Raw genomic sequence first — 27,576 nt, forward strand, 5'->3', positions numbered from 1 at the left:
TGTCGGGTGTAAGACACCACATCCCCTGGAAACAGATCTCGCCCACGATGACCCTCCGGCAGGTGGCTCTCCACATCTCTCCTCGTCACAAACACATCGCTGATGGTCTCAGGGTCTCGGATGAAACCGCAGCCATGTTCCATGTGAAATTTCACGACAGTCCCGGTGACTCGGGGACCGTGGGCAGTTCGGGGATCTCATCGGGCCTTCATCTTCTGCTCCGCACTTTGGGCCTGCAGCTTCTCCTGTTTCATGCGCCGCTCCCGCTGCTCCCTCTCGAACACCTCCAGCTGTTGGCGGCAGTACTCCCGTCGACGGGCGGCGTACGGGGGCGCTAGGCCTTGCGACCGGGCCTGCGATTGTGGTCTGCTGATCACGCCCGGGGTCAGAGGGCACGGCGTGGGGCGGGGCTCGCTGGTGGTGTCGATGGCCTGGGAACCGGTTGGTAGCGGTGGAGGCACGGTGTCGATGGCGGGTTCAGGTACGTTGGGCTCCGCAACAGGGTGCAGGGGCAGGTCGGCGGCCCCAGGGTTCGGGGTAGGGGCGTCTCCGTTACCTGCCTCTGCTGTCGCGGCCTCCTCCGCGGCGGCGTCCACGGCCTCCGCTCTGCTTTCACTGCCCTCGGTGGCTGGTGTGCCGCTGGATGTCGACGGCGCCTCCTGCTGCAGGATCACGGCCCGCCGGGCCATTTCTTCTTTCCACCCGGCAATCACGTCCCGCTGCGCCCGGACCATCCTCCGGTCCAGCTCCTCCAGCGCAGCCTGCACATACTCGGGGTCTTCCTTGGGGAGGTGTGCTAGCAGCTCCGTGAAGCTGCATGGGGATTCGGCCTGCAGCAGGCCACGCGCCAGGGCGCTGGAGTTGGTTCCTGTCTCTATCTTTGGGTGTGGCCTGGCCAGACTGATCCAGACCGCGCCCTGCCCCACAGTTTTCTTCTCTTCCCACCCCCATTGGGAGTGGTCCCGGGGCAACTTGGTGACAATCACTTTCAGGGGCAGCACCCCCACCTTGATGGACATCTCCACAGCCGTGCTCAGGGCTGTTGGGGGCGTGCTCTTTCTTTGGCGCCATTCTGGGACCTGGCCCACGATGGGAGGTGGCTTCCTGTTGTCTTTTGGCGTGCACATTATGGCGCTCGTTCTTCTGGGGCGGGCGCCATCTTTCGTACAATAAAACAGTCTCTTTTCAGGCGCGCAGTACCCGTTGCTAGCGGGCACGAAATCCTGCCGACTACGCCAAAGCTGACTCGCCCCCTGGGCCGTGGGGCACGCGGATCCGGGCAATAGGGAAACGATGGGGGTAGTAGTGGCGGCCCGGTCCCGCGGCTCAGGGTGGTCAGGCCAATGGTAGTCTGCTATGTACTGGTTGATAATGTCCGACTACGCCACCGGTGGATTTGCGGTCATTAGGAACCGCCGCTGCAGGGCAGACCGCTGGGGCTGATGATACATGCAGCTGGGATGGTGTGACTCCCCACAGGAAGAGTGCGGCCCCAGGGCAGTGTGGTGGATGGTGGGAGTGATGGTAGTGAGAGTCCCAGTACCGGTAGTGCTGGAGGCGCGAAGGAGCACACAGACAATAGGTTGCAGTCCAGGGTCTTTACTGAAACAGGTAAACTGACCCATAAACAGTCCCAGCTAGGAAGGGACCTGGATGTCTGAGAGCAACGGGGAAATTGGCCCTGGTCAGGGTGAGGGTGTAGGCCTACCGTGCTCTCTGCGCTCCTTCTGGCTATCTCCTCGTTATAGGGTAACAGCCCACGTTTCCGAGCTCTCCGTGTATTCTCGCCTGTATGGCCTGCGACGTGGGTTCCTTTCTGCTCCCAGCCTTGTACGGCTTTGCTGGTCCCTTCGGTTGTGGCAGGGCCTCCAGGCTTCTTAGGCCAAGGAATATACAGTCCCTTGCGAACTGGTTATCTGCTGGAGGATGTAGAATCCTCCCAGCCTCAGACACCAAAGTCTGGTAAAGTAAGTCTTTTATCTGCCAAGACAGGCTCTCTTCGCCTCTTGTCTCTGGCTTGTGGCTCTCCTCCTGCCACACTTCCTCTTAGGTGCAACACAACTGTCTGTCCCTGCTCTGCTCCGGGACGCGTCTCAGTGCTGAGACAGGCTTTCAAGTTCTTTCTAACCCTGCCCTCAGCACCAGATTTTATAGGGGCAGCCTGCTCCCCCTACTGGCCTGAGACAGGAGGCATTGCATGCTAATGTTCCCCTGACTAGAGAACCTCCCCCTTGCTCTCAGACACAGCTTTATTACATTTTGTGGCATCCAGGCCAGGGTGACACATACACAGGAGAAATCGCACAACAAATTGTGGGGTCCACTTTCTCTTTTTATGCTTGTGAAAATAAAAAAAATTGGGGTTAAAGCAACACCAAAGCAAAACAAAAATTAAATTCTGATCTTTTTTTTTTACATTTCTTAAATGAAATCACCCATATAAGTTTGTCATCATTGTAATCGCTCTGAACTGAAGAATCATAGTGCCAGGTCATTTTTGCAGGACAATGACTGCATAATTGGCATCATGTTTACTGTTTTCCAGTACGTTGTATGGTCAAATAATGGTGTCATTCAAAACAATAATTCATTGCATAAAAAATCCAGCTCTTATTTGACTATAGCCATGGAAAAGTAAGAAAGTTATGGCTCTCAAAAGAAAGGCAAGAAAAAAAACCCCGAAAGAGCAAAAAAGAAAATTTATCGCAAACGGGCTAAATAAGCATGCATAAAATAATACAATATTTTTTTGGCTAAAACCACATTCTAAAACCCTCTACACAGAGTGGAAGCATACACTTAAGAATTGTGGACATATATGGGGGCTGTAATAGTTTAACCCCTTCATGATCTTGGACGTATAGGTATGTCCAAGCTCACGTCCCTGCCTTTGATGCGGGCTCCAGTGCTGAGCCTTCATCTTTCCCTGCACATGACAACTGATTTGATCAACTCTCATGTGCCTCTACCACCTGCGGCTGTTAACCATTTTAATGCCACTGTCAATCATTGACAGCTGCTGGACAGTAGGACATCACAAGTACACAAATTATCATTCCTGTCACGTGATCGCGGGGCACTGATGAGTTGGCATGACAGCCAGGAATTTGAAGAAGACTCCCGTGCTTGTCATTGTGAATCTCCTGTGAACGCCAGCCCGTGGCCGGAGTTCATAGGAGAGTGTGATTTTTGGTATACATAGCAGTGCTGAAACTTTTCTATGTATAGCACAGGTGATTGGATGATTTCAGCTTCAACTCTCCTATGGGGACTATTGAAGCAAGTAAAAAAAAAAAAGTTCAAATCACCCCCCTTTTGCCCAATTCAAAATAAAACTATTAAAAAAATACACATATTTGGTATCACTACGCTCAGAAATGTCCGATCTGTCAAAATATAAAAACAATTAATCCGATTGGTAAACAGTGTAACGAGAAAAAAAAAAAAATCGAAATCCCATAATTTTAATTTTTTTTGCCAGTCGCAGCATTGCAATTAAATGCAATAACAGGCAATCAAAACATCGTATCTACCCCAAAATAGTATCAATAAAAATGTTAGCTAAAAATCCCGAAAAACAATCGTGGAATTGCATTTTTTTTTTGCAATTTCACAGCACTTGGATTTTTTTCCCATTTTCCAGTACGCTATATGGTAAAATCAATGGTATCATTCAAAAGTACAACTTGTCCCGCAACAAAACAAGCCCTTATACGGCGATAGTATGAGAAAAACCTCAGCACTCAGTATAGCTCTTTTGAAACTGATATTTTAATAGTGCAGTCCAGGAAAACAACAAACGTTTCGGCCTACATGGCCTTCATCAGTGCAATCTAAACGGAATGCAAAACAAATAAAAATAAAATAAATAAACAAACTAAAATAAAGTATATACAAAACAAAGTGTCAGATGATGGTAAGACCTGTAATCAATGCTATGAAAACAACATATACACCGCGTACAGAATTATTAGGCTAATGCGTATTTTGATCACTTTGATACTTTTTATACATGTTGTCCTACTCTAAGCTGCATAGGCTTGAAAGCCAACTACCAATTAAGTAAATCTGGTGATGTGCTTCTCTGTAATGAGGAGGGATGTTGACTAATGACATCAACACCCTATATAAAGTGTGCTTAATTATTAGGCAACTTCCTTTCCTTTGGAAAAATGGGTCAGAAGAGAGATTTGACGGGCTCTGAAAAGTCCAAAATTGTGAGATGTCTTGCAGAGGGATGCAGCAGTCTTGAAATTTCCAAACTTTTGAAGCGTGATCACCGAACAATCAAGCGTTTCATGGCAAATAGCCAACAGGGTCGCAAGAAGCGTGTTGGCCAAAAAATAACTGTCCATGAATTGAGGAAAATCAAGCGTAAAGCTGCCAAGATGCCATTCGCCACCAGTTTTGCCATATTTCAGAGCTGCAACATTACTGGAGTATCAAAAAGCACAAGGTGTGCGATACTCAGGGACATGGCCAAGGTAAGGAAGGCTGAAAAACGACCACCTTTGAACAAGAAACATAAGATAAAACGTCAAGAATGGGTCAAGAAATATCTTAAGACTGATTTTTCAAAGGTTTTATGGACTGATGAAATGAGCGTGACTCTTGATGGGCCAGATGGATGGGCCAGAGGCTGGATCAGTAAAGGGCAGAGAGCTCCACTCCGACTCAGATGCCAGCAAGGTGGAGGTGGGGTACTGGTATGGGCTGGTATCATCAAAGATGAACTTGTGGGACCTTTTCGGGTTGAGGATGGAGTGAAGCTCAACTCCCAGACCTACTGCCAGTTTCTGGAAGACAACGTCTTCAAGCAGTGGTAAGGAAGAAGTCGGTATCCTTCAAGAAAAATATGATTTTCATGCAGGACAATGCTCCATCACATGCATCCAACTACTTCACAGCGTGGCTGGCCAGTAAAGGTCTAAAAGAAGAAAAAATAATGCCATGGCCCCCCTTGTTCACCTGATCTGAAACCCATAGAGAACATGTGGTCCATCATAAAATGTGAGATCTACAGGGAGGGAAAACAGTACACCTCTCGGAACAGTGTCTGGGAGGCTGTGGTGGCTGCTGCACGCAATGTTGATCGAAAACAGATCAAGTAACTGACAGAATCTATGGATGGAAGGCTGTTGAGTGTCATAAAGAAAGGTTTCTATATTGATCACTAATTTTTTTGGCTTTTGTTTTTGCATGTCAGAAATGTTTATTTCTAAATTTTGTGCACTGATATTGGTTTACCTGGTGAAAGTAAACAAGTGAGATGGGATTATATTTGGTTTTTATTAAGTTGCCTAATAATTCTGCACAGTAATAGTTACCTGCACAAACAGATCTCCTCCTAAGATAACCAAATCTAAAAAAAAACCACTCCAACTTCCAAAAATATTAAGCTTGGATATTTATGAGTCTTTTGGGTTGATTGAGAACATAGTTGTTGATCAATAATAAAAATAATCCTCTAAAATACAACTTGCCTAATAATTCTGCACACAGTGTATACTAGTATCAAAGCGTGAGATAGGACCTACCCGACCGCTGTGAAGATCAGGGGAAAAAAAGGGGGGATGGGCTGGAATCTATGTTTCAGAAGGCGAAGGTCAATGGGACCTACAGTGGGCATAATGAAATAAATCTTTAGTACAAACCTAAAGGCCCATAATAGTCGGGGAAGGAAAGAAGCACTTTACCTGTGTCACCTGCCAGAAAAAGTGTGGGGCTGGAACGCAGTGTCCACTGCTGGTTCAAGTATCTGCCCTAAGATAAGTGAACACTGAGGTGTTTTAAATACAAAAGGGGTGGGACCTAAGGATAAGGTGGCCAATCGCTGTGTGGATCGTGGTCAGCCTGAATGGGAGGCGTGGTGTGAGGTAACTGGCCAATCCTGACCTGTGGGGCGTGTTCTGATTGTCATCTGGCCAGATCGGAGGGGGGTGTGTCTGTGACGTCACCGCGGTATCAGACAGCCCACTGGAAGCTTGATTGTGGTGCAGTTGACGTCCTAGTGCGTTCCACGGCCCGGATACATGCGTTATTTATTTTTGTTTTGCATTCCGTTTAGATTTCACCGATGAAGGCCATGTAGGCCGAAACGTTTGTTGTTTTCCTGGACTGCACTATTAAAATATCAATTTCAAAAGAGCTATACTGAGTGCCGAGGTTTTTCTCATACTATATTTGGCCTTGGACCCTACTTGAGCACCTTTCCGATAGTGCTGCGGTTTTTCTACACTTATACGGCTATATTGATGGAAAAATTAAAAAGTTATGGCCTTGGGAAGAAGGGGAGCCAAAACCAAAAGCACAAAAACAGAAAGTCGCAAGGTGGTGAAGGGGTTAAGGAAACAAAATTACCAATAAGTGTAGTTACCGATATTTTTTCCATTTCCCCGCATATGTCTTCTATATTTCCATTTTTATGTACATTATATGGTACAGTGAATGGTGTCATTCAAAACTACAATTTGTCCTGCAAAAAAACCTAAATAATAATAATCTTTATTTTTATATAGCGCTAACATATTCCGCAGCGCTTTTCATACATTATCGTCGCTGTCCCCATCGGGGCTCACAATCTAGATTCCCTATCAGTATGTCTTTGGAGTGTGGGAGGAAACCGGAGAACCCTGAGGAAACCCACGCAAACACGGGGAGAACATACAAATGCCTTGCAGATGTTGTCCTTGGAGGGATTTGATCCCAGGACCCCAGCGCTGCAAGGCTGCAGTGCTAACCACTGAGCCACCGTGCCGCCCTAGATAAATAATTAAATTAACCAGCCTTCATACTGCTATGTTGACAGGAAAACAAAAAAATATGGCTCTTGGAAAAGGAGGAGAAATAAATGGAAAACTCAAAAATGAATATAGTCATTAATCTCTGAATAGGCTTTATTGGGCTGTATTTTGAACATGTCGTGCTGATAGGAGCTCTGCTGTCTCTAGTAGCACATCTATGTTCCTCCTATGTGACTCTGGACCCAGACTGGCTGTCTGTATTTGTAAGGGCTTTGCACATGTGGTGTTTATGTGTTTTGTTAATTTGTGCTTCCATATTGTTATAGGTCTTTTATATTGTTACATAAACACTTCCACTATGTTTGCTGGTTCTGTGTTATATATCAGTTACCAATTTCATTTTACTGTAACTTGTATAGAAATGTTATAAAATGCATAAATATTATAATAATTAATATAATTTCAAGGCTTTCTTATTGAAAAATAATATATTCAGTTTTATTCTTGGCAGATAACTGTACCAGCAAATTGGAGACACATCTGATATTTTCAGCTTTTACACAACATGATTATAATATCACACTGAATACATATGAAGCTCATGGCAGTGTCCTAGATACATCTCCAGCCCTTCACAGTAGAGATTTATTTTCTGATCCTTTTCAACAGCACCTATATTCAGATTCATCACGGACTTTTAAGCAAAGCAAAAATAACAGAAGTGATGGTGCACATCAAAAAGTTCAGACAGCAAAGAAGCCATATTCATGTTCAGAATGTGGGAAATGTTTTACAAGAAAATCAAATGTTGTTACACATAAGAGAATTCACACAGGGGAGAAGCCATTTTCATGTCCAGAATGTGGGAAATGTTTTACAGTGAAAGACCAGCTTGTTAAACATCAGAGAATACATACAGGTGAAAAACCATATTCATGTCGTGAATGTGGGAAATGTTTTACAGAGAAATCAAGTCTTGTTAACCATCTGAGAATTCACACAGGTGAGAAGCCATATTCATGTTCAGAATGCGGGAAATGTTTTATAGTCAAAGACCGTCTTGTTACTCATCAGAGAATTCACACAGGGGTGAAGCCATTTTCATGTTCAGAATGTGGGAGATGTTTTACAGCGCAAACAAATCTTTTTAAACATCAGAAAAGACACACAGGTGAGCAGCCATATCCATGTTCAGAATGTGGGAAATGTTTTACAGTCAAAGACCATCTTGTTGCACATCAGAGAACTCACACAGGGGAGAAGCCGTTTGCATGTTCAGAATGTGGGAAATGTTTTACAGCGCAAACAAATCTTGTTAAACATCAGAAAAGTCACACAGGTGAGAAGCCATATTCATGTTTAGAATGTGGGAAGAGTTTTACAGTCAAACACCTTCTTGCAACACATCAGAGAACTCATACAGGGGAGAAGCCATTTGCATGTTCAGAATGTGGGAAATGTTTTGCAGTTAAGGACCGTCTTGTTGCACATCAGAGAACTCACACAGGTGAGAAGCCATTTTCATGTTCAGAATGTGGGAAATGTTTTACAGAGCAAACAAATCTTCTTAAACATCAAAAAAGACATGCAGGTAAGAAGCCACATTCATGTTCAGAATGTGGGAAAAGTTTTATAGTCAAACACCTTCTTGCAACACATCAGAGAACTCACACAGGGGATAAGCCGTATTCATGTTCAGAATGTGGGAAATGTTTTGGAAACAAATCAAATCTTATTAAACATCAGAAAAGACACACAGGTGTAAAGCCATTTTCATGTCAAGAATGTGGGAAATGTTTTACAGAGAAATCAAATCTTCTTGTTCATCAAATAAATCACACAGGGAAGAAGCCTTATTCATGTTCAAAATGTGAAAAATGCTATGCGCACAAATCAAATTTTGTTAGACATGAGAGAAGTCACATAGGGGAAAAAACATTTTCATGTTCAGAATGTGGGAAAAAGTTTTCACATATATCAAATCTTATTGCACATCACAGAATTCACAAAAGGATGTAGCCATTTTCTTTTTAAAACAACTTAATTGCCAAATTGTACAAGAAAGAAAAACAACAGTTACAGTGTGTGAGGGAAAGTAATTTACAGTGCTAACTACTTAAAGTGAACCTGGCTGTTGATACATGCTGCCCAGTCCTCAGACAGCATGTATTAGGCACTGGCTGTATGAACTCAGTCTGGCATGTTTGTCTCCGAAATGCTGCGGCATTTCACAGCAAAACATACTGTAATAGCCGCCCACTGCCCTGGATGCACAGGTCTTTGTCTATGTGGATTGGACAGCATGTATCAGCTGTCAGGTTGTCTTTAATAATAAATGTATGTAACTACTGTGATGAAAGCCGGCCGGTGGGTGCAGCTCTCTGGCGCCCCCTTACCTCTCAGGTCAGTCAAGGTACTGCACCTAGAGAAAGTAGTGCCAGGTAGCTGCAACCAGCGCAGGGAACACGGTAGTGTGTTATCCCTTCAACGTCACTACACAGCACAACTCGCTAGCGCCCTCTTAGCCTCAGGTCAGTCAAGGAACTGCACCTAGGATAAGCGGTCGCCAGAGAGACTGTCCTGTAACCTACTGGGTATCGGGGCCCTCTGTAGTGAGGGCGGTATATATATCTTCCTTGGCCGCGCCAGGAATATATATATCTGAACCTCCGACCGTCACTACCAGCCTTCCCCAATCCCCAGTTGGTATGCTGCCACCAGTCCCTATTTTAGATATACGCCCAGTCCGTGAATGGGCCTATATCGGGTCAGGAACCAACCCTGGGTAGCGTTTTTGGCTTGAGCCGAGCTCACACGGACGTGCGTTCGTTATGCAGAATAAAAGGCAGGCCCACAATTACTTGAGGTAATTGATTATAATAATACACTAGATACACGATATACAACTAAATATACACAGGTATAAGGTCAGGCTAAACTATACAACAATGGAATACAACACACAGAATCACCACAGCATATCAGTTACCGGTTTCTTGATTTTCTTGTGACGCAGGGAGAGGATTCTGCGGTCGCAGGCACGGTTCTTTGTTACAGGCTGAGGCCTACCACCGCATGGTCAAACTGCTCCTCCCCTTGGTGGCCTCAGCTGGTGCTCAGATGTTCAGCACACCACTCTTGGGTCAAGACTGACTTGTCTCTTGTCTGTCCTGCTATCTTACCTGCCCCGTCCCGCCCACTGCTGGTGAGGTCAGCTGGCTCAGTCTCCACCCTCAGGTCTAACTTCGATCAGAAGCCCAAATTCTAAGGAACCCAATAACTTCTTCTGGGATGGTCTCAGGATACCCACAGGGGTTCCCACGGATTCGGGCCGCCGTAACCGACCTTTTGATATCAATTATGATACCATACGGTCCTCAGGAATGGCTCAGCGCTATATCTTGGCTTCCAGAGCACGTACAAACGTCTACCGCGGAGGCTTGTGTGCGCAATGGCTCCGGGACGCCGTGATATTTTTTTATTGGCCCATCCCACGCAACATGCGTGTACTTTTCATGTTTCTATATCTTATGCCTCCATGCTTGTGACAGACAAAGAAACTAGTCCTATGGGACAAATGGTCAGTTACAGATGGACGAAGCACCCCCCCCTGCTGGCTGTGTTTCCTCTCGAAGTCTTTGAAGCTCCTAGCATTCAAGTGTTAAGTAGGCTTCTTATCTTACAGGAGCCTGGATGGGGGGAAACTATCTAGTTGACGTTTTAACAGAAGGTCCCAAGGGTGGGGGCTGCTGAAGTGTGGCCATCCCTGGATATGATTTATCATTACCAAGATGGCGGCTACAGGTTCATCACACCTCCCCCTATACGAGGGCGCGAGGGGGTAGCACATTCCTGTGTTCCCCCGTGCGTCCTTCTGCACCCTCCCCTTGCCGGGATAACCCGTCAGCGTTACCGTGGTCACGGCCTCTTCTGTGGCGAATGGAGAAGTGGTACTGCTGGAGAGCGAGGCTCCAGCGTAGCAACCTGCCATTCGACCCAGAGACCGTGTGTAACCAGCTGAGGGGGTTGTGGTCCGTCTCCACGGTGAAATGGCTCCCGTACAAGTAGGGCTGCAGACGCTGCAGGGCCCATACAATTGCCAGGCATTCTTTTTCCACCGTGGAGTAAGCCACCTCCCGGGGCAGTAGCTTCCTGCTCAGGTACAAGACAGGATGTTCCTGGCCTGTCGTGTTGACCTGACTTAGCACAGCACCGAGGCCAAAGTCACTGGCGTCGGTCTGTACCACAAACGGCCAGTCGAAGTCGGCAGCTTGCAGTACAGGGGAGCTACTTAGGGCGGCCTTGAGTGCCCCGAAAGCTGTCTCGCAGGCGACTGTCCAGTCGACTGCGACGGGCAGCTTCTTCTTGGTGAGGTCCGTCAGGGGCTTGGCCAGGGTGCTATAGTGTGGGACGAACCTCCTATAGTACCCGGCGGTCCCCAAGAAGGACATCACCTGCTTTTTGGTCCTAGGAGTGGGCCAGGATGCGATGGCATCCACTTTCCCCGGTTCTGGCTTCAGAACCCCCCCGCCTACCCGGTGACCCAGGTAGAGGACCTCACTCATGCCCAGCTGGCACTTTTCCGGCTTGATGGTCAAGCCTGCCCGGTGGATCCGACCGAGCACCTGCCGCAGGTGCTCTAGGTGATCCTCCCAAGTGGGACTGAAGACTGCAATATCGTCCAAGTACGCAGCCGCGTACCCTTCAAGTCCCTCAAGCAGCGTATTGACCATCCGCTGAAAAGTGGCAGGGGCATTCTTCATGCCGAATGGCATCACTGTGGACTCGTACAGTCCAAAAGGGGTGATAAAGGCAGAGCGTTCCCTTGCCGCGGGGGTCAGAGGAATCTGCCAGTACCCCCGGCTCAGATCCATGATGGTCAGGTACTTAGCCCCGGCCATCCGATCGAGCAGGTCATCGATGCGTGGTATGGGGAACGCATCGGTGGCCGTTACAGCGTTGAGCCCCCGGTAGTCCACGCAGAACCGTGTAGTTCGGTCCTTCTTTGGTACGAGGACTACAGGCGAGGCCCACGCGCTGCTGGATGCCTGGATCACCCCCAGCTTCAGCATCTCGTCTATCTCTTGGCGCATGTTTCCCTGCACCTCGAAAGAGACCCGATATGCTGAACGCCGGATCGGCGGGTGATCGCCAGTGTCCACGTCGTGGACAGCCATCTCAGTCCTTCCGGGCAGGCTGCTGAACAGCCCCCGGAAGGGGTGCAGGGTGGTCCCCAGCTGGGACCGTTGGTCCTCCGTGAGCTGGTGGCCAACCCCCACATCCTCGATGGACCCACCCGCCTTGGCCTGGGTGAGCAGATCCAGGAGGGTTTCTACCTCTCCTTCCTCGGGAAGGTTGCACACTGGGTGGGCAGTCGCTTCCCGCTCATGATGAGCCTTCATCATGTTCACGTGGAAGGCCTTCCTCCTTCCACGGGCGTGATCCAGGGTGACCAGATAGGTGACGGCATTGAGTTTCTGGTGCACGAAGTAGGGACCTTCCCAGGCTGCCTGAAGCTTGTTCTGTGGTACGGGGACCAGTACCCACACCTTTTTACCCACCTGGTAGGTCCTCTCACAAGCATTCTGGTCGTACCACCGCTTCTGGTCGGCCTGGGCCTGGGCCATATTGTCCTGCACCAGCTTTGCCAAGGCCATCATCCTGTCCCGGTGGCGCACGACATACTCGATGACCGACACCTCGGGGGTGGCCAAATCCCCTTCCCATGCTTCCTTCACCAGAGCCAGGGGGCCCCGTACCCGTCGCCCGTACAGGAGCTCAAAGGGGGAGAACCCCGTTGAGGCCTGCGGAACCTCCCGGTAAGCAAATAGGAGGTGTGGGAGGTAACGCTCCCAGTCTCTCCCGTGGGAGTCGACCAACATCTCAAGCATCTGCTTTAAGGTGCCATTGAACCGCTCACACAGGCCATTAGTCTGTGGGTGATACGGGCTGGCCACCAGATGTTGCACCTGCATTTGCTTACAGAGGGACTCCATCAGCCGCGACATGAACTGGGTCCCTCGGTCGGTGAGCATTTCTTGGGGGAAACCCACTCTGGAGAAGATCTCCAGTAAGGCGGTAGCCACCTTGTCGGCCCGAATGGACGACAAAGCTACCGCTTCCGGGTACCGGGTGGCATAGTCCACTACCGTGAGTATGAAGCATTTCCCGGAGTGGCTGGGAGTGGACAGAGGTCCAATAAGATCCACAGCGACCCTCGAGAAAGGCTCTTCGATGATTGGCAGAGTTACCAGTGGGGCTTTGGGGCGCGGCCCCGCCTTCCCCACCCTCTGACAGGTGTCACACGAACGGCAGTAGGCACCCACCGCGGCTCCCATCCCAGGCCAGTAGAAATGCTGAGCTATCCTGGCCTTGGTTTTAGCGATCCCTAGGTGTCCGGCCATCGGAATCTCGTGTGCGATCCGCAACAATTCCGCCCTGAACGGATAGGGTACCACTAACTGTCGGTCCCTGGGCCACGCCTCCGGTGAACCCTGCTGGACCGTTACCCGGTACAGCCGTCCCTGGTCCCAGACCACACGCTCGCAGTCTGACTCCATGGGAGGCTGTGCCGCCTGTTCCTTGAGAGCTTTCAGGCTGTCGTCTGCTTCCAACGCAGCCTGAAATTCCTGACTTGATGTGGCCAGAATCGACGAAACTGCCACATCCTCCGTCAGCCCCTCCGGGCATGTCACCTGGCCGCTGTCTGACCCGGCAGACACTTGGTCAGAAGTGGGGAAGCCGTCGGACCTCTGCAAGGCTCCTTGGGCTCCGGCGCTCCCACTCCTGGTGACAGCGGCTATGACCGCTGTGACCGTGGGTAGTGCCTGCTTCCCCTCTGTTTCTGACCAAGCCGCCCGATCAGGCAGGCTTCCTAGGCCTTTGGACATCTCGGATGTGGGGAACTCCTGCCCTGGGGTCTTACCTGGCGGCTCCTCTCTTGGGACACCCCCACCTCCCATGGCCTGTTCCTCCCCCTGCAGTGGGCCTATACTCAGCAGCCTGGATACCCCTGGGAGCCCTACACTGCCGGTAGCTGCCCCCCTCTCCATCCCTGAGCTTCCCTCTACAGAATCCTGCCCGCCCCCTCCCTCACCGGAGGACAAGAGGTCACGGCACGCCGGCTGAGCACCTCTGCGGGCATCCCCACACTCCCCACCTGCTTTCACTAACCCTGTTTGTGTTGTGTCTGTGCAGGTGTTACCCTCAGGTTTCACTCCCTCCTCCTCAGCAGGACGCACACTACATACAACATGGTTGGCATTAGCAGCAGACAAATCAATACACTCTTGGGGGGCCGAACTTGGGGGTTCAGAGGGTACATACTGCGATACAAGACGCCCCAAGTCGGTCCCTAATAAAACATTTGCGGGAATATTTGGCGTTACTCCCACCTCCCGCATCCCCCTCCCGGCACCCCAGTCCAAATACACCATGGCAACGGGAAGGGCCGGCTCCACGCCTCCAACCCCGGAGACGGAAAGAGTCTTTCCTGGTACCAAGTCCTGGGGGGACACCACCTCAGGCCGTACCAGTGTTCGTTCAGCGCCCGTGTCCCGCAGTCCCATGACCGCAGAACGGCCTATGGTGACGGGTTGGATGTTGTCCAGGGACCTACCACCACCCCCTCCCACACACAAAACATTGGGCGCTCTCTGGGACTGGGATGGGGTCTTTTGGCGCTGGGGACACTCAGCCCTAAAGTGTCCTGGTTTGTTGCATAGATGACAACGTCTTACGTCTGGTCCTTGCCTGGAGAGGGCAACAGGGGGATACACCCCTTGTGTTCTAGGGGCCGGGGAAACAGGGGCATGACTGGGCTTACCCCCTCTCCAGGTGCTGCTGGCAGACTTCTTCAGCTCAGGCGCCCTGTTATTGGCATACTCGTCTGCCAGGGCGGCTGTAGCAGAAGCCCCTGTTGGTTTTCGGTCACGGAGGAACTGTCGGAGGTCCTCTGGGCAGTTCCACAAGAACTGCTCCGTGACGAACAGTTCCTGGACCTCCTGGCGGGTAGTAAGCGCTAGACCCGAGGTCCAGTGCTCTGCGGCTCTCAACAGCGCCCGCATATGATCGGTCCAGGTGTCCTTGGGGCCACGCAGCAGGCTCCGGAACTTCTGGCGGTACGACTCGGGAGTGAGGTTGTACTGCCGGATCAGGGCCCGCTTGATGCAGTCGTAGTTCTGTACCTCCCCGGCAGGTAAGTCCCCCAAGGCATCCAGGGACTTACCCCTCAAACGGGGGGTCAGGTATCTGGCCCACTGATCCCGGGCCAGATGGTGCTGAAGACAGGTCCGTTCAAATGCCACCAGAAAGGAGTCCAGGTCCCCATCCTTCTCCAGTAGAGGGAAGTCCTCAGCTCGGACTTTGGACGACTTGGTCTCCTGATGGGTTGGTTGCTCTAGCGGAAGCCCCCGCTGGGCCAGGTCCAGTTGGTGCTGGCGCTCCGCAGCTCGCTCTGCACGCTCCGCAACCTCCCGGCGCTCTGCAGCTTCACGCTCCGCAGCCCGCTCCGCAGCCCGCTCCGCAGCCCGCTCTGCACGCTCCTCCTCCGCTGCCTTCTCTGATGCTGCCAGGAGGGTTTTGTAGACGGCATCGCCATGAGACTGGAGACTTGCCATAGCCGCTTGTAAAAGGGCTTGTGATCTGGACAGGCTGGGCTGGGTAGGTGGTGGGCAGCCCACTGCGGGACCGTATACTGGGGACTGGCTCCCTGAGGTGCCCGGGCTGGACTCCTCCTCGCCATGAGTAACAATGTCCTCCCCTCCTGCCACACGGACCGTAGCATTAGCCTCCTGCAGGGTCTTGCTCCTGGTGCCGTCTGCCATCTTGGTAACCGACACCGCTGCAACCCTGAGTTTGCACACACCTTGTTATACTTTTAGCCTGACCGTCTAACGTTGGGCTGACCTTAAGACTCCAGCAGTGGAAGTTACCACTGGCAGTCTTTAGTGCCTGGGAGTAGGGGTCCCACAACACTATTATTCTGCAATCCCACCGCTCTGCCACCAATGTGATGAAAGCCGGCCGGTGGGTGCAGCTCTCTGGCGCCCCCTTACCTCTCAGGTCAGTCAAGGTACTGCACCTAGAGAAAGTAGTGCCAGGTAGCTGCAACCAGCGCAGGGAACACGGTAGTGTGTTATCCCTTCAACGTCACTACACAGCACAACTCGCTAGCGCCCTCTTAGCCTCAGGTCAGTCAAGGAACTGCACCTAGGATAAGCGGTCGCCAGAGAGACTGTCCTGTAACCTACTGGGTATCGGGGCCCTCTGTAGTGAGGGCGGTATATATATCTTCCTTGGCCGCGCCAGGAATATATATATCTGAACCTCCGACCGTCACTACCAGCCTTCCCCAATCCCCAGTTGGTATGCTGCCACCAGTCCCTATTTTAGATATACGCCCAGTCCGTGAATGGGCCTATATCGGGTCAGGAACCAACCCTGGGTAGCGTTTTTGGCTTGAGCCGAGCTCACACGGACGTGCGTTCGTTATGCAGAATAAAAGGCAGGCCCACAATTACTTGAGGTAATTGATTATAATAATACACTAGATACACGATATACAACTAAATATACACAGGTATAAGGTCAGGCTAAACTATACAACAATGGAATACAACACACAGAATCACCACAGCATATCAGTTACCGGTTTCTTGATTTTCTTGTGACGCAGGGAGAGGATTCTGCGGTCGCAGGCACGGTTCTTTGTTACAGGCTGAGGCCTACCACCGCATGGTCAAACTGCTCCTCCCCTTGGTGGCCTCAGCTGGTGCTCAGATGTTCAGCACACCACTCTTGGGTCAAGACTGACTTGTCTCTTGTCTGTCCTGCTATCTTACCTGCCCCGTCCCGCCCACTGCTGGTGAGGTCAGCTGGCTCAGTCTCCACCCTCAGGTCTAACTTCGATCAGAAGCCCAAATTCTAAGGAACCCAATAACTTCTTCTGGGATGGTCTCAGGATACCCACAGGGGTTCCCACGGATTCGGGCCGCCGTAACCGACCTTTTGATATCAATTATGATACCATACGGTCCTCAGGAATGGCTCAGCGCTATATCTTGGCTTCCAGAGCACGTACAAACGTCTACCGCGGAGGCTTGTGTGCGCAATGGCTCCGGGACGCCGTGATATTTTTTTATTGGCCCATCCCACGCAACATGCGTGTACTTTTCATGTTTCTATATCTTATGCCTCCATGCTTGTGACAGACAAAGAAACTAGTCCTATGGGACAAATGGTCAGTTACAGATGGACGAAGCACCCCCCCCTGCTGGCTGTGTTTCCTCTCGAAGTCTTTGAAGCTCCTAGCATTCAAGTGTTAAGTAGGCTTCTTATCTTACAGGAGCCTGGATGGGGGGAAACTATCTAGTTGACGTTTTAACAGAAGGTCCCAAGGGTGGGGGCTGCTGAAGTGTGGCCATCCCTGGATATGATTTATCATTACCAAGATGGCGGCTACAGGTTCATCACAACTACCAATAAACATCTTTTATTGAAAAACAAATGGAAGTTACTTATGACCCCTATGTATCAATAATGTTTAGAAAATATTTCACATTTATAAATTCAGTACAGCTTAATTTTTAAAGGGTCTGTCCAATGAGTGGCTCTTCTGCATGAAATAACATTGGTTGTAGATACTTACTGCTACAAGTGATCACGACTAGTGATGAGCGAGTATGTTCTGTTAACCCTTTCAGTGAGTATGCTTGGGTGAACACAGAGTATCTTCTGTGTGCTCCTTCCGTGTGCTCGGATGTTATGTTTCAGTCTCTCTGTGTGCATGATGTGCGACTGTTTGACAGCTTTAATACATGTGAGGAATGTCTGCTTCTTAGGCATTCCTCACATGTATTAAAGCTGTCAAACAGTCGCAAATCATGCACACAGAGAGACTGAAACATAACACCCTTTGCACCGGGAAGATACTCGGTGTTCGCCCGAGCATACTCGCTGAAAGGGTTAACAGAACACACTCGCTCATCACTAATCACGACCATTGCCGAGTCAACCATCTGCAACTGTCCTGGTCATGTACAGCATCGTCTTCTCACGGCTGATATCCGATCAGATGAGAGAGGTGGATGGACAACCCTTTTAAAAATTGTTACCTATCATTGTTAAATATCTTTTAAAACTTTTATTCCTTTTTGATTGGATCTGTATTTTTTTCTGATCTTCTTATCCCGAGTGTTGATTGGGCAGCACGGTGGCTCAATGATTAACACTGTTGTTTTCCCATCGCTGGGGTCCTCATTTCAAATCCCACCAAGGACAACATCTGCAAGGAGTTTGTATGTTCTCCCCATGTTTGTGTGGGTTTCCTCCCACACGCCAAAGACCTATTGATAGGGAGTTTAGATTGTGAGCTCCAATGGGAACAGTGATAATGATGTCTGTAAAGCGCTGCGGAATATGTTGTCGCAATAAAAGTAACAATAATAAATCTGACTGGAATGACATTCCTAACAGTATTTTCATACATTCACCCAAGGGTTTATTTTAATTTTTTATCAGTAATCATACGAGCTAGTTTTTAAACAACTTATGGTTCCTGCTATTCCGCAGATTGGAGTTTTCCTTGTACAAAACCACGTTGTCTCTGAGGAATAAACATTTTTTCTCCAGATGAAAAACAAGGCCTCTTATCTTTTTACGTGGTTTTAAGTAGAAAAACTTAATTTACTGGCCTGTTTACAATTGTTTTTTTTTTTGGGCAGCACATCACCTGTTTACACAGAACAATGTGCTGACGATAACAATTATTTTTATCTAGAATACACAATCCAATCACTCTACAAGTGAGCATTGTTCTTCAAGTGATTGCCGGCATGTTTACACACACTCATAACCATAATGAACATTAGAATGAACTTTCAAGTGCTGATTATAACATCCAATTGTGCCCTTAGATACCGTATGCACCTTATTTGGTTATTTTTTTCACAAAAACTAATAAGTAAAGTTGGTGCATCTCAATAATCTAGCATCTATGTCAATTCTGGTTCTTACAAATCCAGAGCGATAGAAGGAAACACAAGGACAATGAGCAATAAAGATCAATTTAGAAAATAGTTGTGTAAAATCCAGCACCGTAGTTCGGTAGTAGGAAATACATCACCTATGTGTTTCGACTACATGCTAAAGTAATAACTAGTGCATTTTTAATATAAATACAATAAAGTATTGAAAAACCTTTGGGGATAGGCTTTTACACAACTATTTTCTGAATTGTTCTTTGTATCTTTTCTAATGCTAGAACATTATTTCTATGAACTTGGGCCGGAACTGAACTGCATATTCCAGATGAGGCTGCTCTAATGCTTTCTAAGTTGTTATTATTATGTCCTTGTCCCACAAGTCAATATTTCTATTAATACATGGTAATATCCTACTGACTTTAGATGCAGCTGATGACATTGCATGCTGTTATTTACTCTGTGATCTAGAAGTACAGTAGGGATAGAGATTCTGTATCTATGCTGTGGAGAGAGAGAGAGAGAGAGACTGTGTCAGGAAAAGATTAGTGTAATCCAAAATGCTTGTGAAAAAAATTCCATTGATTAACATAAAAAAATTGGTTTGAGCCATAAGACATTTTATTTCATAATGTTCTGATATATTCAGATATTGTGGACTCCAGCAGATCTCTGAAGGTTCTGGTGATGTCACAGTACTGATATAATGCGCACAGTGATGTCACAGTACAGGATAATAACCATGTTGATGCCACAGTACAGAGATAATACATAGTGATGTAACAGTACAGGATAATAAACATGGTGATGTCACAGTGCAGAGATAATATAAACAATGAAGTCACAGTACAGGGTAATAAATATGATGATGTTACAGTAAAACATGTTGATGTCGCAGTACAGAGATAATAAACAAGGTGTAAGGTGGCGGTGTTCACACCGTGCAGTAACTGAGGCAGTGACCCAAGCAAGTCCAACATAAACAGCTTTTATTCAGCAACTCACGGGTAAACAGAAAGTCCTCCGGTTCGCAGCCGGGTTAACATGAGTCCATAAACAATGGTTGCCGTGGGCAACGGCCGCGCCGGGCCGCTCGGAGCCTGACAGGTGCAGAGCCTTCCCATGCGTAGGTTCAGCCACACTCAATCCTGCCGAGCTTTCCTGCTATGCTCCTAGCAGGTTCCAACATAGAACACCACTAATCCTTAGTGCAGGGGTTTTAAAGGACCTGTGGCAAGAGCTACTGGAAAACCCGGGTTGGAGGGAGAAGGCCGCCCCACTGCCTTCCTGTAGCCTCCTCCAAGAAATGAAGGCCCTGCCGGGTTTTACTTAATCTGCCTTAGCCAGATAGCCTGACCAGGTCAATGCTCACCTTCATTCCTGCATTGCAGCCGCACCTGTGTCTGTGACTGCAATGCACTCCAATGGATTTAATAGGTCTCTGTACACATTCTGGGGGATATATACCGTCCCTCGTATACGATCCCCGTCACTGCCTCACAACGGTGATGTCATAGTATAGAGATAATACACACAGTGATGTCACAGTACAGGATAATAAACACGGTGATGTCATAGTATAGAGATAATACACACAGTGATGTCACAGTACAGAGATAATACACACAGTGATGTCACAGTACAGGATGATAAACATGGTGATGTTACAGTGAAGAGAATGCATACAGTGATGTCGCAGTACAGGATAATAAACATGGTGATGTCATAGTATAGAGATAATACACACAGTGATGTCACAGTACAGGATAATAAACATGGTGATGTCATAGTATAGAGATAATACACACAGTGATGTCACAGTACAGAGATTATATACACAGTGATGTCACAGTACAGAGATAATACACACAGTGATGTCACAGTACAGGATAATAAACATGGTGATGTCATAGTATAGAGATAATACACACAGTGATGTCACAGTACAGAGATTATATACACAGTGATGTCACAGTACAGAGATAATACACACAGTGATGTCACAGTACAGGATAATAAACACGGTGATGTCATAGGATAGAGATAATACACACAGTGATGTCACAGTACAGAGATAATATACACAGTGATGTCACAGTACAGGATGATAAACACGGTGATGCCATAGTATAGAGATAATACACACAGTGATGTCACAGTACAGAGATAATACACACAGTGATGTCACAGTACAGGATAATAAACACGGAGATGTCATAGGATAGAGATAATACACACAGTGATGTCACAGTACAGAGATAATATACACAGCGATGTCACAGTATAGGATGATAAACATGGTGATGTTACAGTGAAGAGAATGCATACAGTGATGTCGCAGTACAGGATAATAAACATGGTGATGTCATAGTATAGAGATAATACACACAGTGATGTCACAGTACAGAGATAATATACACAATGATGTCACAGTACAGGATGATAAACATGGTGATGTTACAGTGAAGAGAATGCATACAGTGATGTCGCAGTACAGGATAATAAACATGGTGATGTCATAGTATAGAGATAATACACACAGTGATGTCGCAGTACAGGATAATAAACATGGTGATGTCATAGTATAGAGATAATACACACAGTGATGTCACAGTGCAGAGATAATATACACAGTGATGTCACAGTACAGAGATAATACACACAGTGATGTCACAGTACAGGATAATAAACACGGTGATGTCATAGGATAGAGATAATACAGTGATGTCACAGTACAGAGATAATAAACAGTGATGTCATAGTACAGAGATAATACACATAGTGATGTCACAGTATAGAGATATGACACAGTGATGTCACAGTACAGGGATAATACACAGTGATGTCACAGTAAAAAGATAATAAACACAGTGATGTGACAGTACAGAGATAATACACAATGATGTCACAGCACAGGGATAATACACACAGTGATGTCACAGTACAGGATAATAAACATGGTGATGTCATAGTATAGAGATAATACAAACAGTGATGTCACAGTACAGAGATAATAAACATGGTGATGTCATAGTATAGAGATAATACACACAGTGATGTCACAGTACAGAGATAATACAGTAATGTCACAGTACAGAGATAATAAACACAGGGATGTGACAGTACAGAGATAATACACACAGTGATGTCACAGTACAGGATAATAAACATGGTGATGTCATAGTATAGAGATAATACACACAGTGATGTCATAGTACAGGGTAATACACATAATATAGTGACATCTTTGCATTCCCTCCAACTGGTTGCTGATATCTCCAAATGAAAAAGAAATAAACATCAAACCACAGCATGAAAAAACAATCACAGCATGCTGCGAGTGTATCCGAGAATCGGATTGCACTTACCCATAAAAGTCTATGGGTGCGTGTCAAACATCAGACTGCACTCAGATGTCATCCGAGTGCAGTCCGATTTCCGCAGACACCGGCAATGGAGGAGAAGGAGAAATTACTTTCTCTGTTTCCTCCGCACCTGTGCTGCGACTCTCATGCGAGAGAATTGGAGCAGAGTGCATTAACACTCGGCTCAAACTCTGACAGAGTTTGAGCCGACTCTCATTTGCATAATTGGCCCTGATTCTGTCGCATGAGAAAATATTCGCTTGTGTGACCCCGGCCTTACATATACACTTTGTTGAAGTAGCCTTTGAAATTCAGATAGAGTCTTACCTAAAAATTGGAATACTATCAGCACAGTACATCTAGAATTGGCAATCTTTGCCCACTCTTCCTTGCTGTAGTGCTCATTACGCGAGTTTGCATTGAGTATCACGGGTGCTCGAGTGACATGTTTGAGTTCCCATGGCCGCATGTTTCACGGCTGTTAGACAGCCACAAAGTATGCGGGGATTGCCTGACAAACACAGGCAATTCCAGCATGTTTTGTGGCTAACAGTCGCGAAACATATGGCCGCGGGGACTCGAACATGTCACTCGAGCACCCGTGATACTCGATGCAAACTCGAGTAACAAGCACTTGCACTCATCACTAGGGTTCACATGTCAGATTGCATCTCCTGTGTAGAGTGCCCTCTTCAGGTCGACTGGATTTTATATGGAGTTAATCAGAACCACTGTGAGGGCAGCTGTGACATGAGTTTAAGGCCACGTTCACACGTTCAGTATTTTACATCAGTATTTCTAGGCCAAAATCAGTAGTGGAAAAGTATAATAGAAACATGTCACCACTTCTGCATTTTTCACCTACTCCTGGTTTTGGCTTACAAATACTGAGGTAAAATACTGACCAAATACTGAACGTGTGAACGTGGCCTAAATGTAATTGGCTAATTCCTAATACAATCACACCCACAATTATAAGAGGGTGTCCATATATATGCAATTAACCCCTTAAGGACCGCACCACTTTGTAGGATAATGACCAAGCCAATTTTTACAATTCTGACCACTGTCACTTTATGAGGTAATTACTCTGGAACGCTTCAACGGATCCCCCTGATTCTGAGATTGTTTTTTCGTGACATATTGTACTTCATGATTGTGGTAAAATTTCTTCGATATCACTTGCGTTTATTTGTGAAAAAATGAAAATTTGGCGAAAATTTTGAAAATTTTGCAATTTTCAAACTTTGAATTGTTATGCCCTTAAATCAGAGAGATATGTCACACAAAAGAGTTAATAAATAACATTTCCCACATGTCTACTTTACATCAGCACAATTTTGGAAAAAAAAATTTGTTGGGAGGTTATAAGGGTTAAAAGTTGACCAGCGATTTCTCATTTTACAACAAAATTTACAAAACCATTTTTTTAGAGACCACATCACATTTGAAGTCACTTTGAGGGGTCTTTATGACAGAAAATACCCAAAAGTGACACCATTCTAAAAACTGCACCCCTCAAGGTGCTCAAAACCACATTCAAGAAGTTTATTAACCCTTCAGGTGCTTCACAGGAACTGATGCAATGAGGAAAAAAAAAATTAACATTTAACTTTTTTTCACAAAAAATTAAATTTAGATCCAATTTTTTTTTATTTTTACAAGGGTGACAGATAAAAATGGACCCTGAAATGTATTGTGCAATTTCCCCTGGGCACGCAGATACCCCATATGTGGGGAAAAAACACTGTTTGGGCGCACGGCAGGGCTCGGAAGGAAAGGAGAGCCATTTGACTTTTTGAATTCAAAATTTGCTGGAATAATTAGCGGACGCCATGTTGCATTTAGAGAGCCCCTGATGTGCCTAAACAGTGGAAACCCCCCACAAGTGACCCCATTTTGGAAACTAGACCTCTCAGGGAACTTATCTAGATGTGTGGTGAGCACCTTGAACTAACAGGTGCTTCACAGAAGTTTATAACATGAAGCCAAGAAAATAAAAAAAATCACAAACATTTTCTTTTAGCCCCAAATTTTTTTATTTTCACAAGGGGACCAGCAGAAAATGGACCTCTCATTTTGTTGTGCAATTTCTCCTGAGTACGCCAATACCCTACATGTAATTGGGAACTACTTTTGAGGCACAGTGCAAAGGTCAGAAGGGAAGGAGCACTATATTATAGTGCAGATTTTACTGTTATGGTTTGAGGGTGCCATGACCCACTGGCAGAACCTCTGAGGTGCCAGAACAGCAGAATGCCTCATAAGTGACCCCATTTTACAAACTACACCTCTCAATGAATTCGTCTAGGGGTGCATTGATCATATTGACACCACAGGTGGATCACAGAATTGTATACCATTGGGCAGTGAGGAAAAAATAATTGCATTTTTCCCCCAAAATTTTGTTCAAACTGGGATAATGGATGAAAATGGCACCAAAATGTGTTGCATAATTTCTGCTGAATGTGGTAATACCTCATATGTGGCTATACAGTACTGCTTAGCCACACGGCGACACTCGGGAGGGACGGAGCGCTATTTGCCTCCTGGAGCGCAGATTTTCCTAGAATAGTTTGCGGACTCCATATACAGAGCCCCTAAGTGCTAGAAGAGCAGAATCCCGCCTCACATGACCCCATTTTGGAAATTATATCCCTGACAAACATGTGGACGCTAAATGCGGTTTAGACACACTGTGGGGCTCAGAAGGGAGGGGGGATTTGGATTTGGGAGCACAGGATTTGCGGAATTTCTTTTGGGGGGGTGGACGAGGAGCCATTTTGCTTTTTCAGAGCCTTTGTACTACCAGTAACGTGAAAGCCCCCTATATTTCCATTAACACATGACAGACCTGAGTGGGAGCTTTTTATGTGAAGCTTTTATTGGAAACATTTTACACAACATTTTAGATCACATTTATGCAGCGTTTCTACCCTGAGCACTTACTTTGGGGTTTCCATCTAAATCTCCGAATGACGTGATTCAGATGAAACCCCTGAGGGATCCATATAATGAGATGAGGCAGCAGAGTTACTCTGGACTCCATCTGGCCTCTGTTCAGCGTTGTCCTTCTTTTCAGAGGTGCACAAAACTGTGGCTGACCGCATCCACAGTGCCTCCATCTGCTTCATTACAGGGAACCTTCTGCCGGGGGTTCTGTCCGAATCACGTATTTCAGAGATTTACACGGAAACCCCGGTGCAAGCGCTCAGAGCAGAGTGCAGGATAAATGTGAGTCGAGCCTTACTACGATCTTTGGGAGGCAGAATGAGCAAAACAACAGCAAGTGAAGAATTGGTTCTATTTATTTTTTACGCCATTCCTCGTGCAGTATAAAAGTGATTAGACAGCTTTATTCTTTGGGTCGGTGCGATTACAGCGATACCAGATTCATATCGGATTTTTATGATTGACAGCTGTCCCATTCTAAGGCTGTGTGCCCACGATGCAGATTTAATGCATTTCCGTGGCGCCATTTCCACCGTGAAAACGCATAAAAATGCATGTTAAGTTGTCGGCCATGTTTCCCAATGATAATCCGCATGTGCTGTGCACATGCTGCGGAAATTTCCGCTGTGGATTATCATTGCGGAAAAATCCACAGCACAACCATTTCTTGTGCGTAATTGTGGCGAAATCGTCGCCATTGACTTGCATTGAACCGCATAACATCCACATGCATACATGTATGCATGCGAATGTTATGCGGCGCAATACGCGTATGGAGAAGAGGAAACTCTCCTCAAACCCGGGTACCATTAGTAAAAAAATAATTAAAGCGTGAAAAATAAAAAAAAACATTATACTTACCTCTCCGATGGCCCCCGGTCTCCTCTCCGGTGCCTTTCTCTGTCATCGGCGTCCTGCGGTGTTCTGAAAGGACCTGCGGTGACGTCATTTATCCATGTGATGGTCACGCGACTGCTGACGTCAACGGTCGTGTGACCTGTCAGCTGACTAAATGATGTCGGCGCAGGTCCTTTCTGAACACCGCGGGACGCCGAGGACAGAGCACGCCACCGGAGAAGGAGACCGGGGGCCACCAGAGAGGTAAGTATAATGTTTTTTTTATTTTTTACTTTTTAATTTTTTTTTTTTTTTACTATTCATGCTGCATTTAAAGCAGCATAAGTTGGTCACACACTATAAATCCATGCCAGTTGCATGAATTTATATTGTGTGACCAACTTGTCAAGCACTTTTCCAAGTGATTATCAAAATCGCTTGGAAAAGCGCTTGAAAAAACGCATGCAGAAATGCATGCAAAAACGCTTGAAAAACACTTCTCCCTGGCAGAAAAAAACGCATGTAAAATCCGCATGCGTTTCTTCTGCCAAGGAGATGCAGAAATGCTCAGGAAATTTCTGCTTAATTTTTGCATCGTGGGCACATAGCCTGAAAGCCTTTTTTTCTTGCAAAAAATAATGATTTCATCGCCATACTATGATAGCTATAATTTTTCCATATTTCTGCCGACGAGTCATGTAAGGGCTTGTTTTTTGCGGGACGAGTTGATGTTTTTATTTGTACCATTTTCGGACAAATTACATTTTTTGATTGCTTCCTATTCTGATTTTTGGGGAGGCAGAATGAACAAAAACCAACAATTCAGGAATTTTGTTTGTTTTTTTTTTTGTTGATAAGGCAGCTTTATTCTTCGGGTCAGTACGATTATAGCGATACCTCACTTATGTAATTTTCTCTTATGTTTTTTTGCTTTTGCATAATAAAAACGTTTATAGAAAAAAAAATATCTTTACATCGCTTTATTCTGAGCGCTGTAACTTTTTAATTTTTCGGCTGATGGAGCTGTATAGGGGCTTGATTTTTGCGGGATAAGATGATGTTTTCAGCAGTACCATTTTGATTATTTATGATCGCGTTTTATTCCACTTTTTCCAGCGGTATATTGAAAAGGCATAGTTTCCCATGTGTTTTTTTTTTACGCTGCTCATTGAAGGGGTTAACTAGTGTGACAGTTTTAGAGGTCAGGTCATTCCGGACGCGGCAATACCAAATATGAGTGCTTGTTTTGTTTTTTTTTACATAAAAATGTGTATTTATTAGTGTAATATATTTTATTATTTTTTAACATTTTGTTTTAGATTTTTTAAAAAAATTTTTTACTTTTTTTTCAACTTTTTTACTTAGTCCTTCTATGGGACTTTCACTTTTTCCACAAGTATAATGTATTGCAATGCACTAGCATTGCAGTACACTATACCTGTGTAGAATACTTCTGAGACCATGCTGTGAGCATGGTCTCAGAAGCTTTCCGTAGCTTGGTGATCCGGGGGTCGTCACGACCCCGGGTCACCATGGCAACGGTCGGGCGACATCATCGCGGGGGCGCCGATCTGAAGGCAGATGGAGCTCCCGTCCCTTTGCCTGCCTCCTGAATGCTGCGATCACGGTCGATCGCAGGATTCAGGGTGTTAACAACCAGGGGCAGTGATGACACTGCTCCTGGTTGTTTTGTGAAGG

At 46.6% G+C, this 27,576-nt stretch overlaps 1 protein-coding gene across 1 annotated transcript in view; it reads left to right on the forward strand.

Moving 5' to 3' along the window:
- Window positions 1-27,576, forward strand: part of LOC141272037 (uncharacterized) — a 234,212-nt gene that overhangs the window by 132,643 nt on the left and 73,993 nt on the right. The window contains exons 7-8 of the mRNA XM_073682327.1: window positions 7,255-8,622; window positions 15,657-15,665. Of these exons, the coding sequence (XP_073538428.1) occupies window positions 7,255-8,622; window positions 15,657-15,665 (1,377 nt within the window). The remainder of the gene's footprint in view (window positions 1-7,254; window positions 8,623-15,656; window positions 15,666-27,576) is intronic.

This window comes from Phyllobates terribilis, unplaced genomic scaffold, assembly GCF_046119375.1.
Source record: "Phyllobates terribilis strain yellow unplaced genomic scaffold, ASM4611937v1 Scaffold_5__5_contigs__length_657084704, whole genome shotgun sequence".
Classification (NCBI taxonomy): domain Eukaryota; kingdom Metazoa; phylum Chordata; class Amphibia; order Anura; family Dendrobatidae; genus Phyllobates; species Phyllobates terribilis.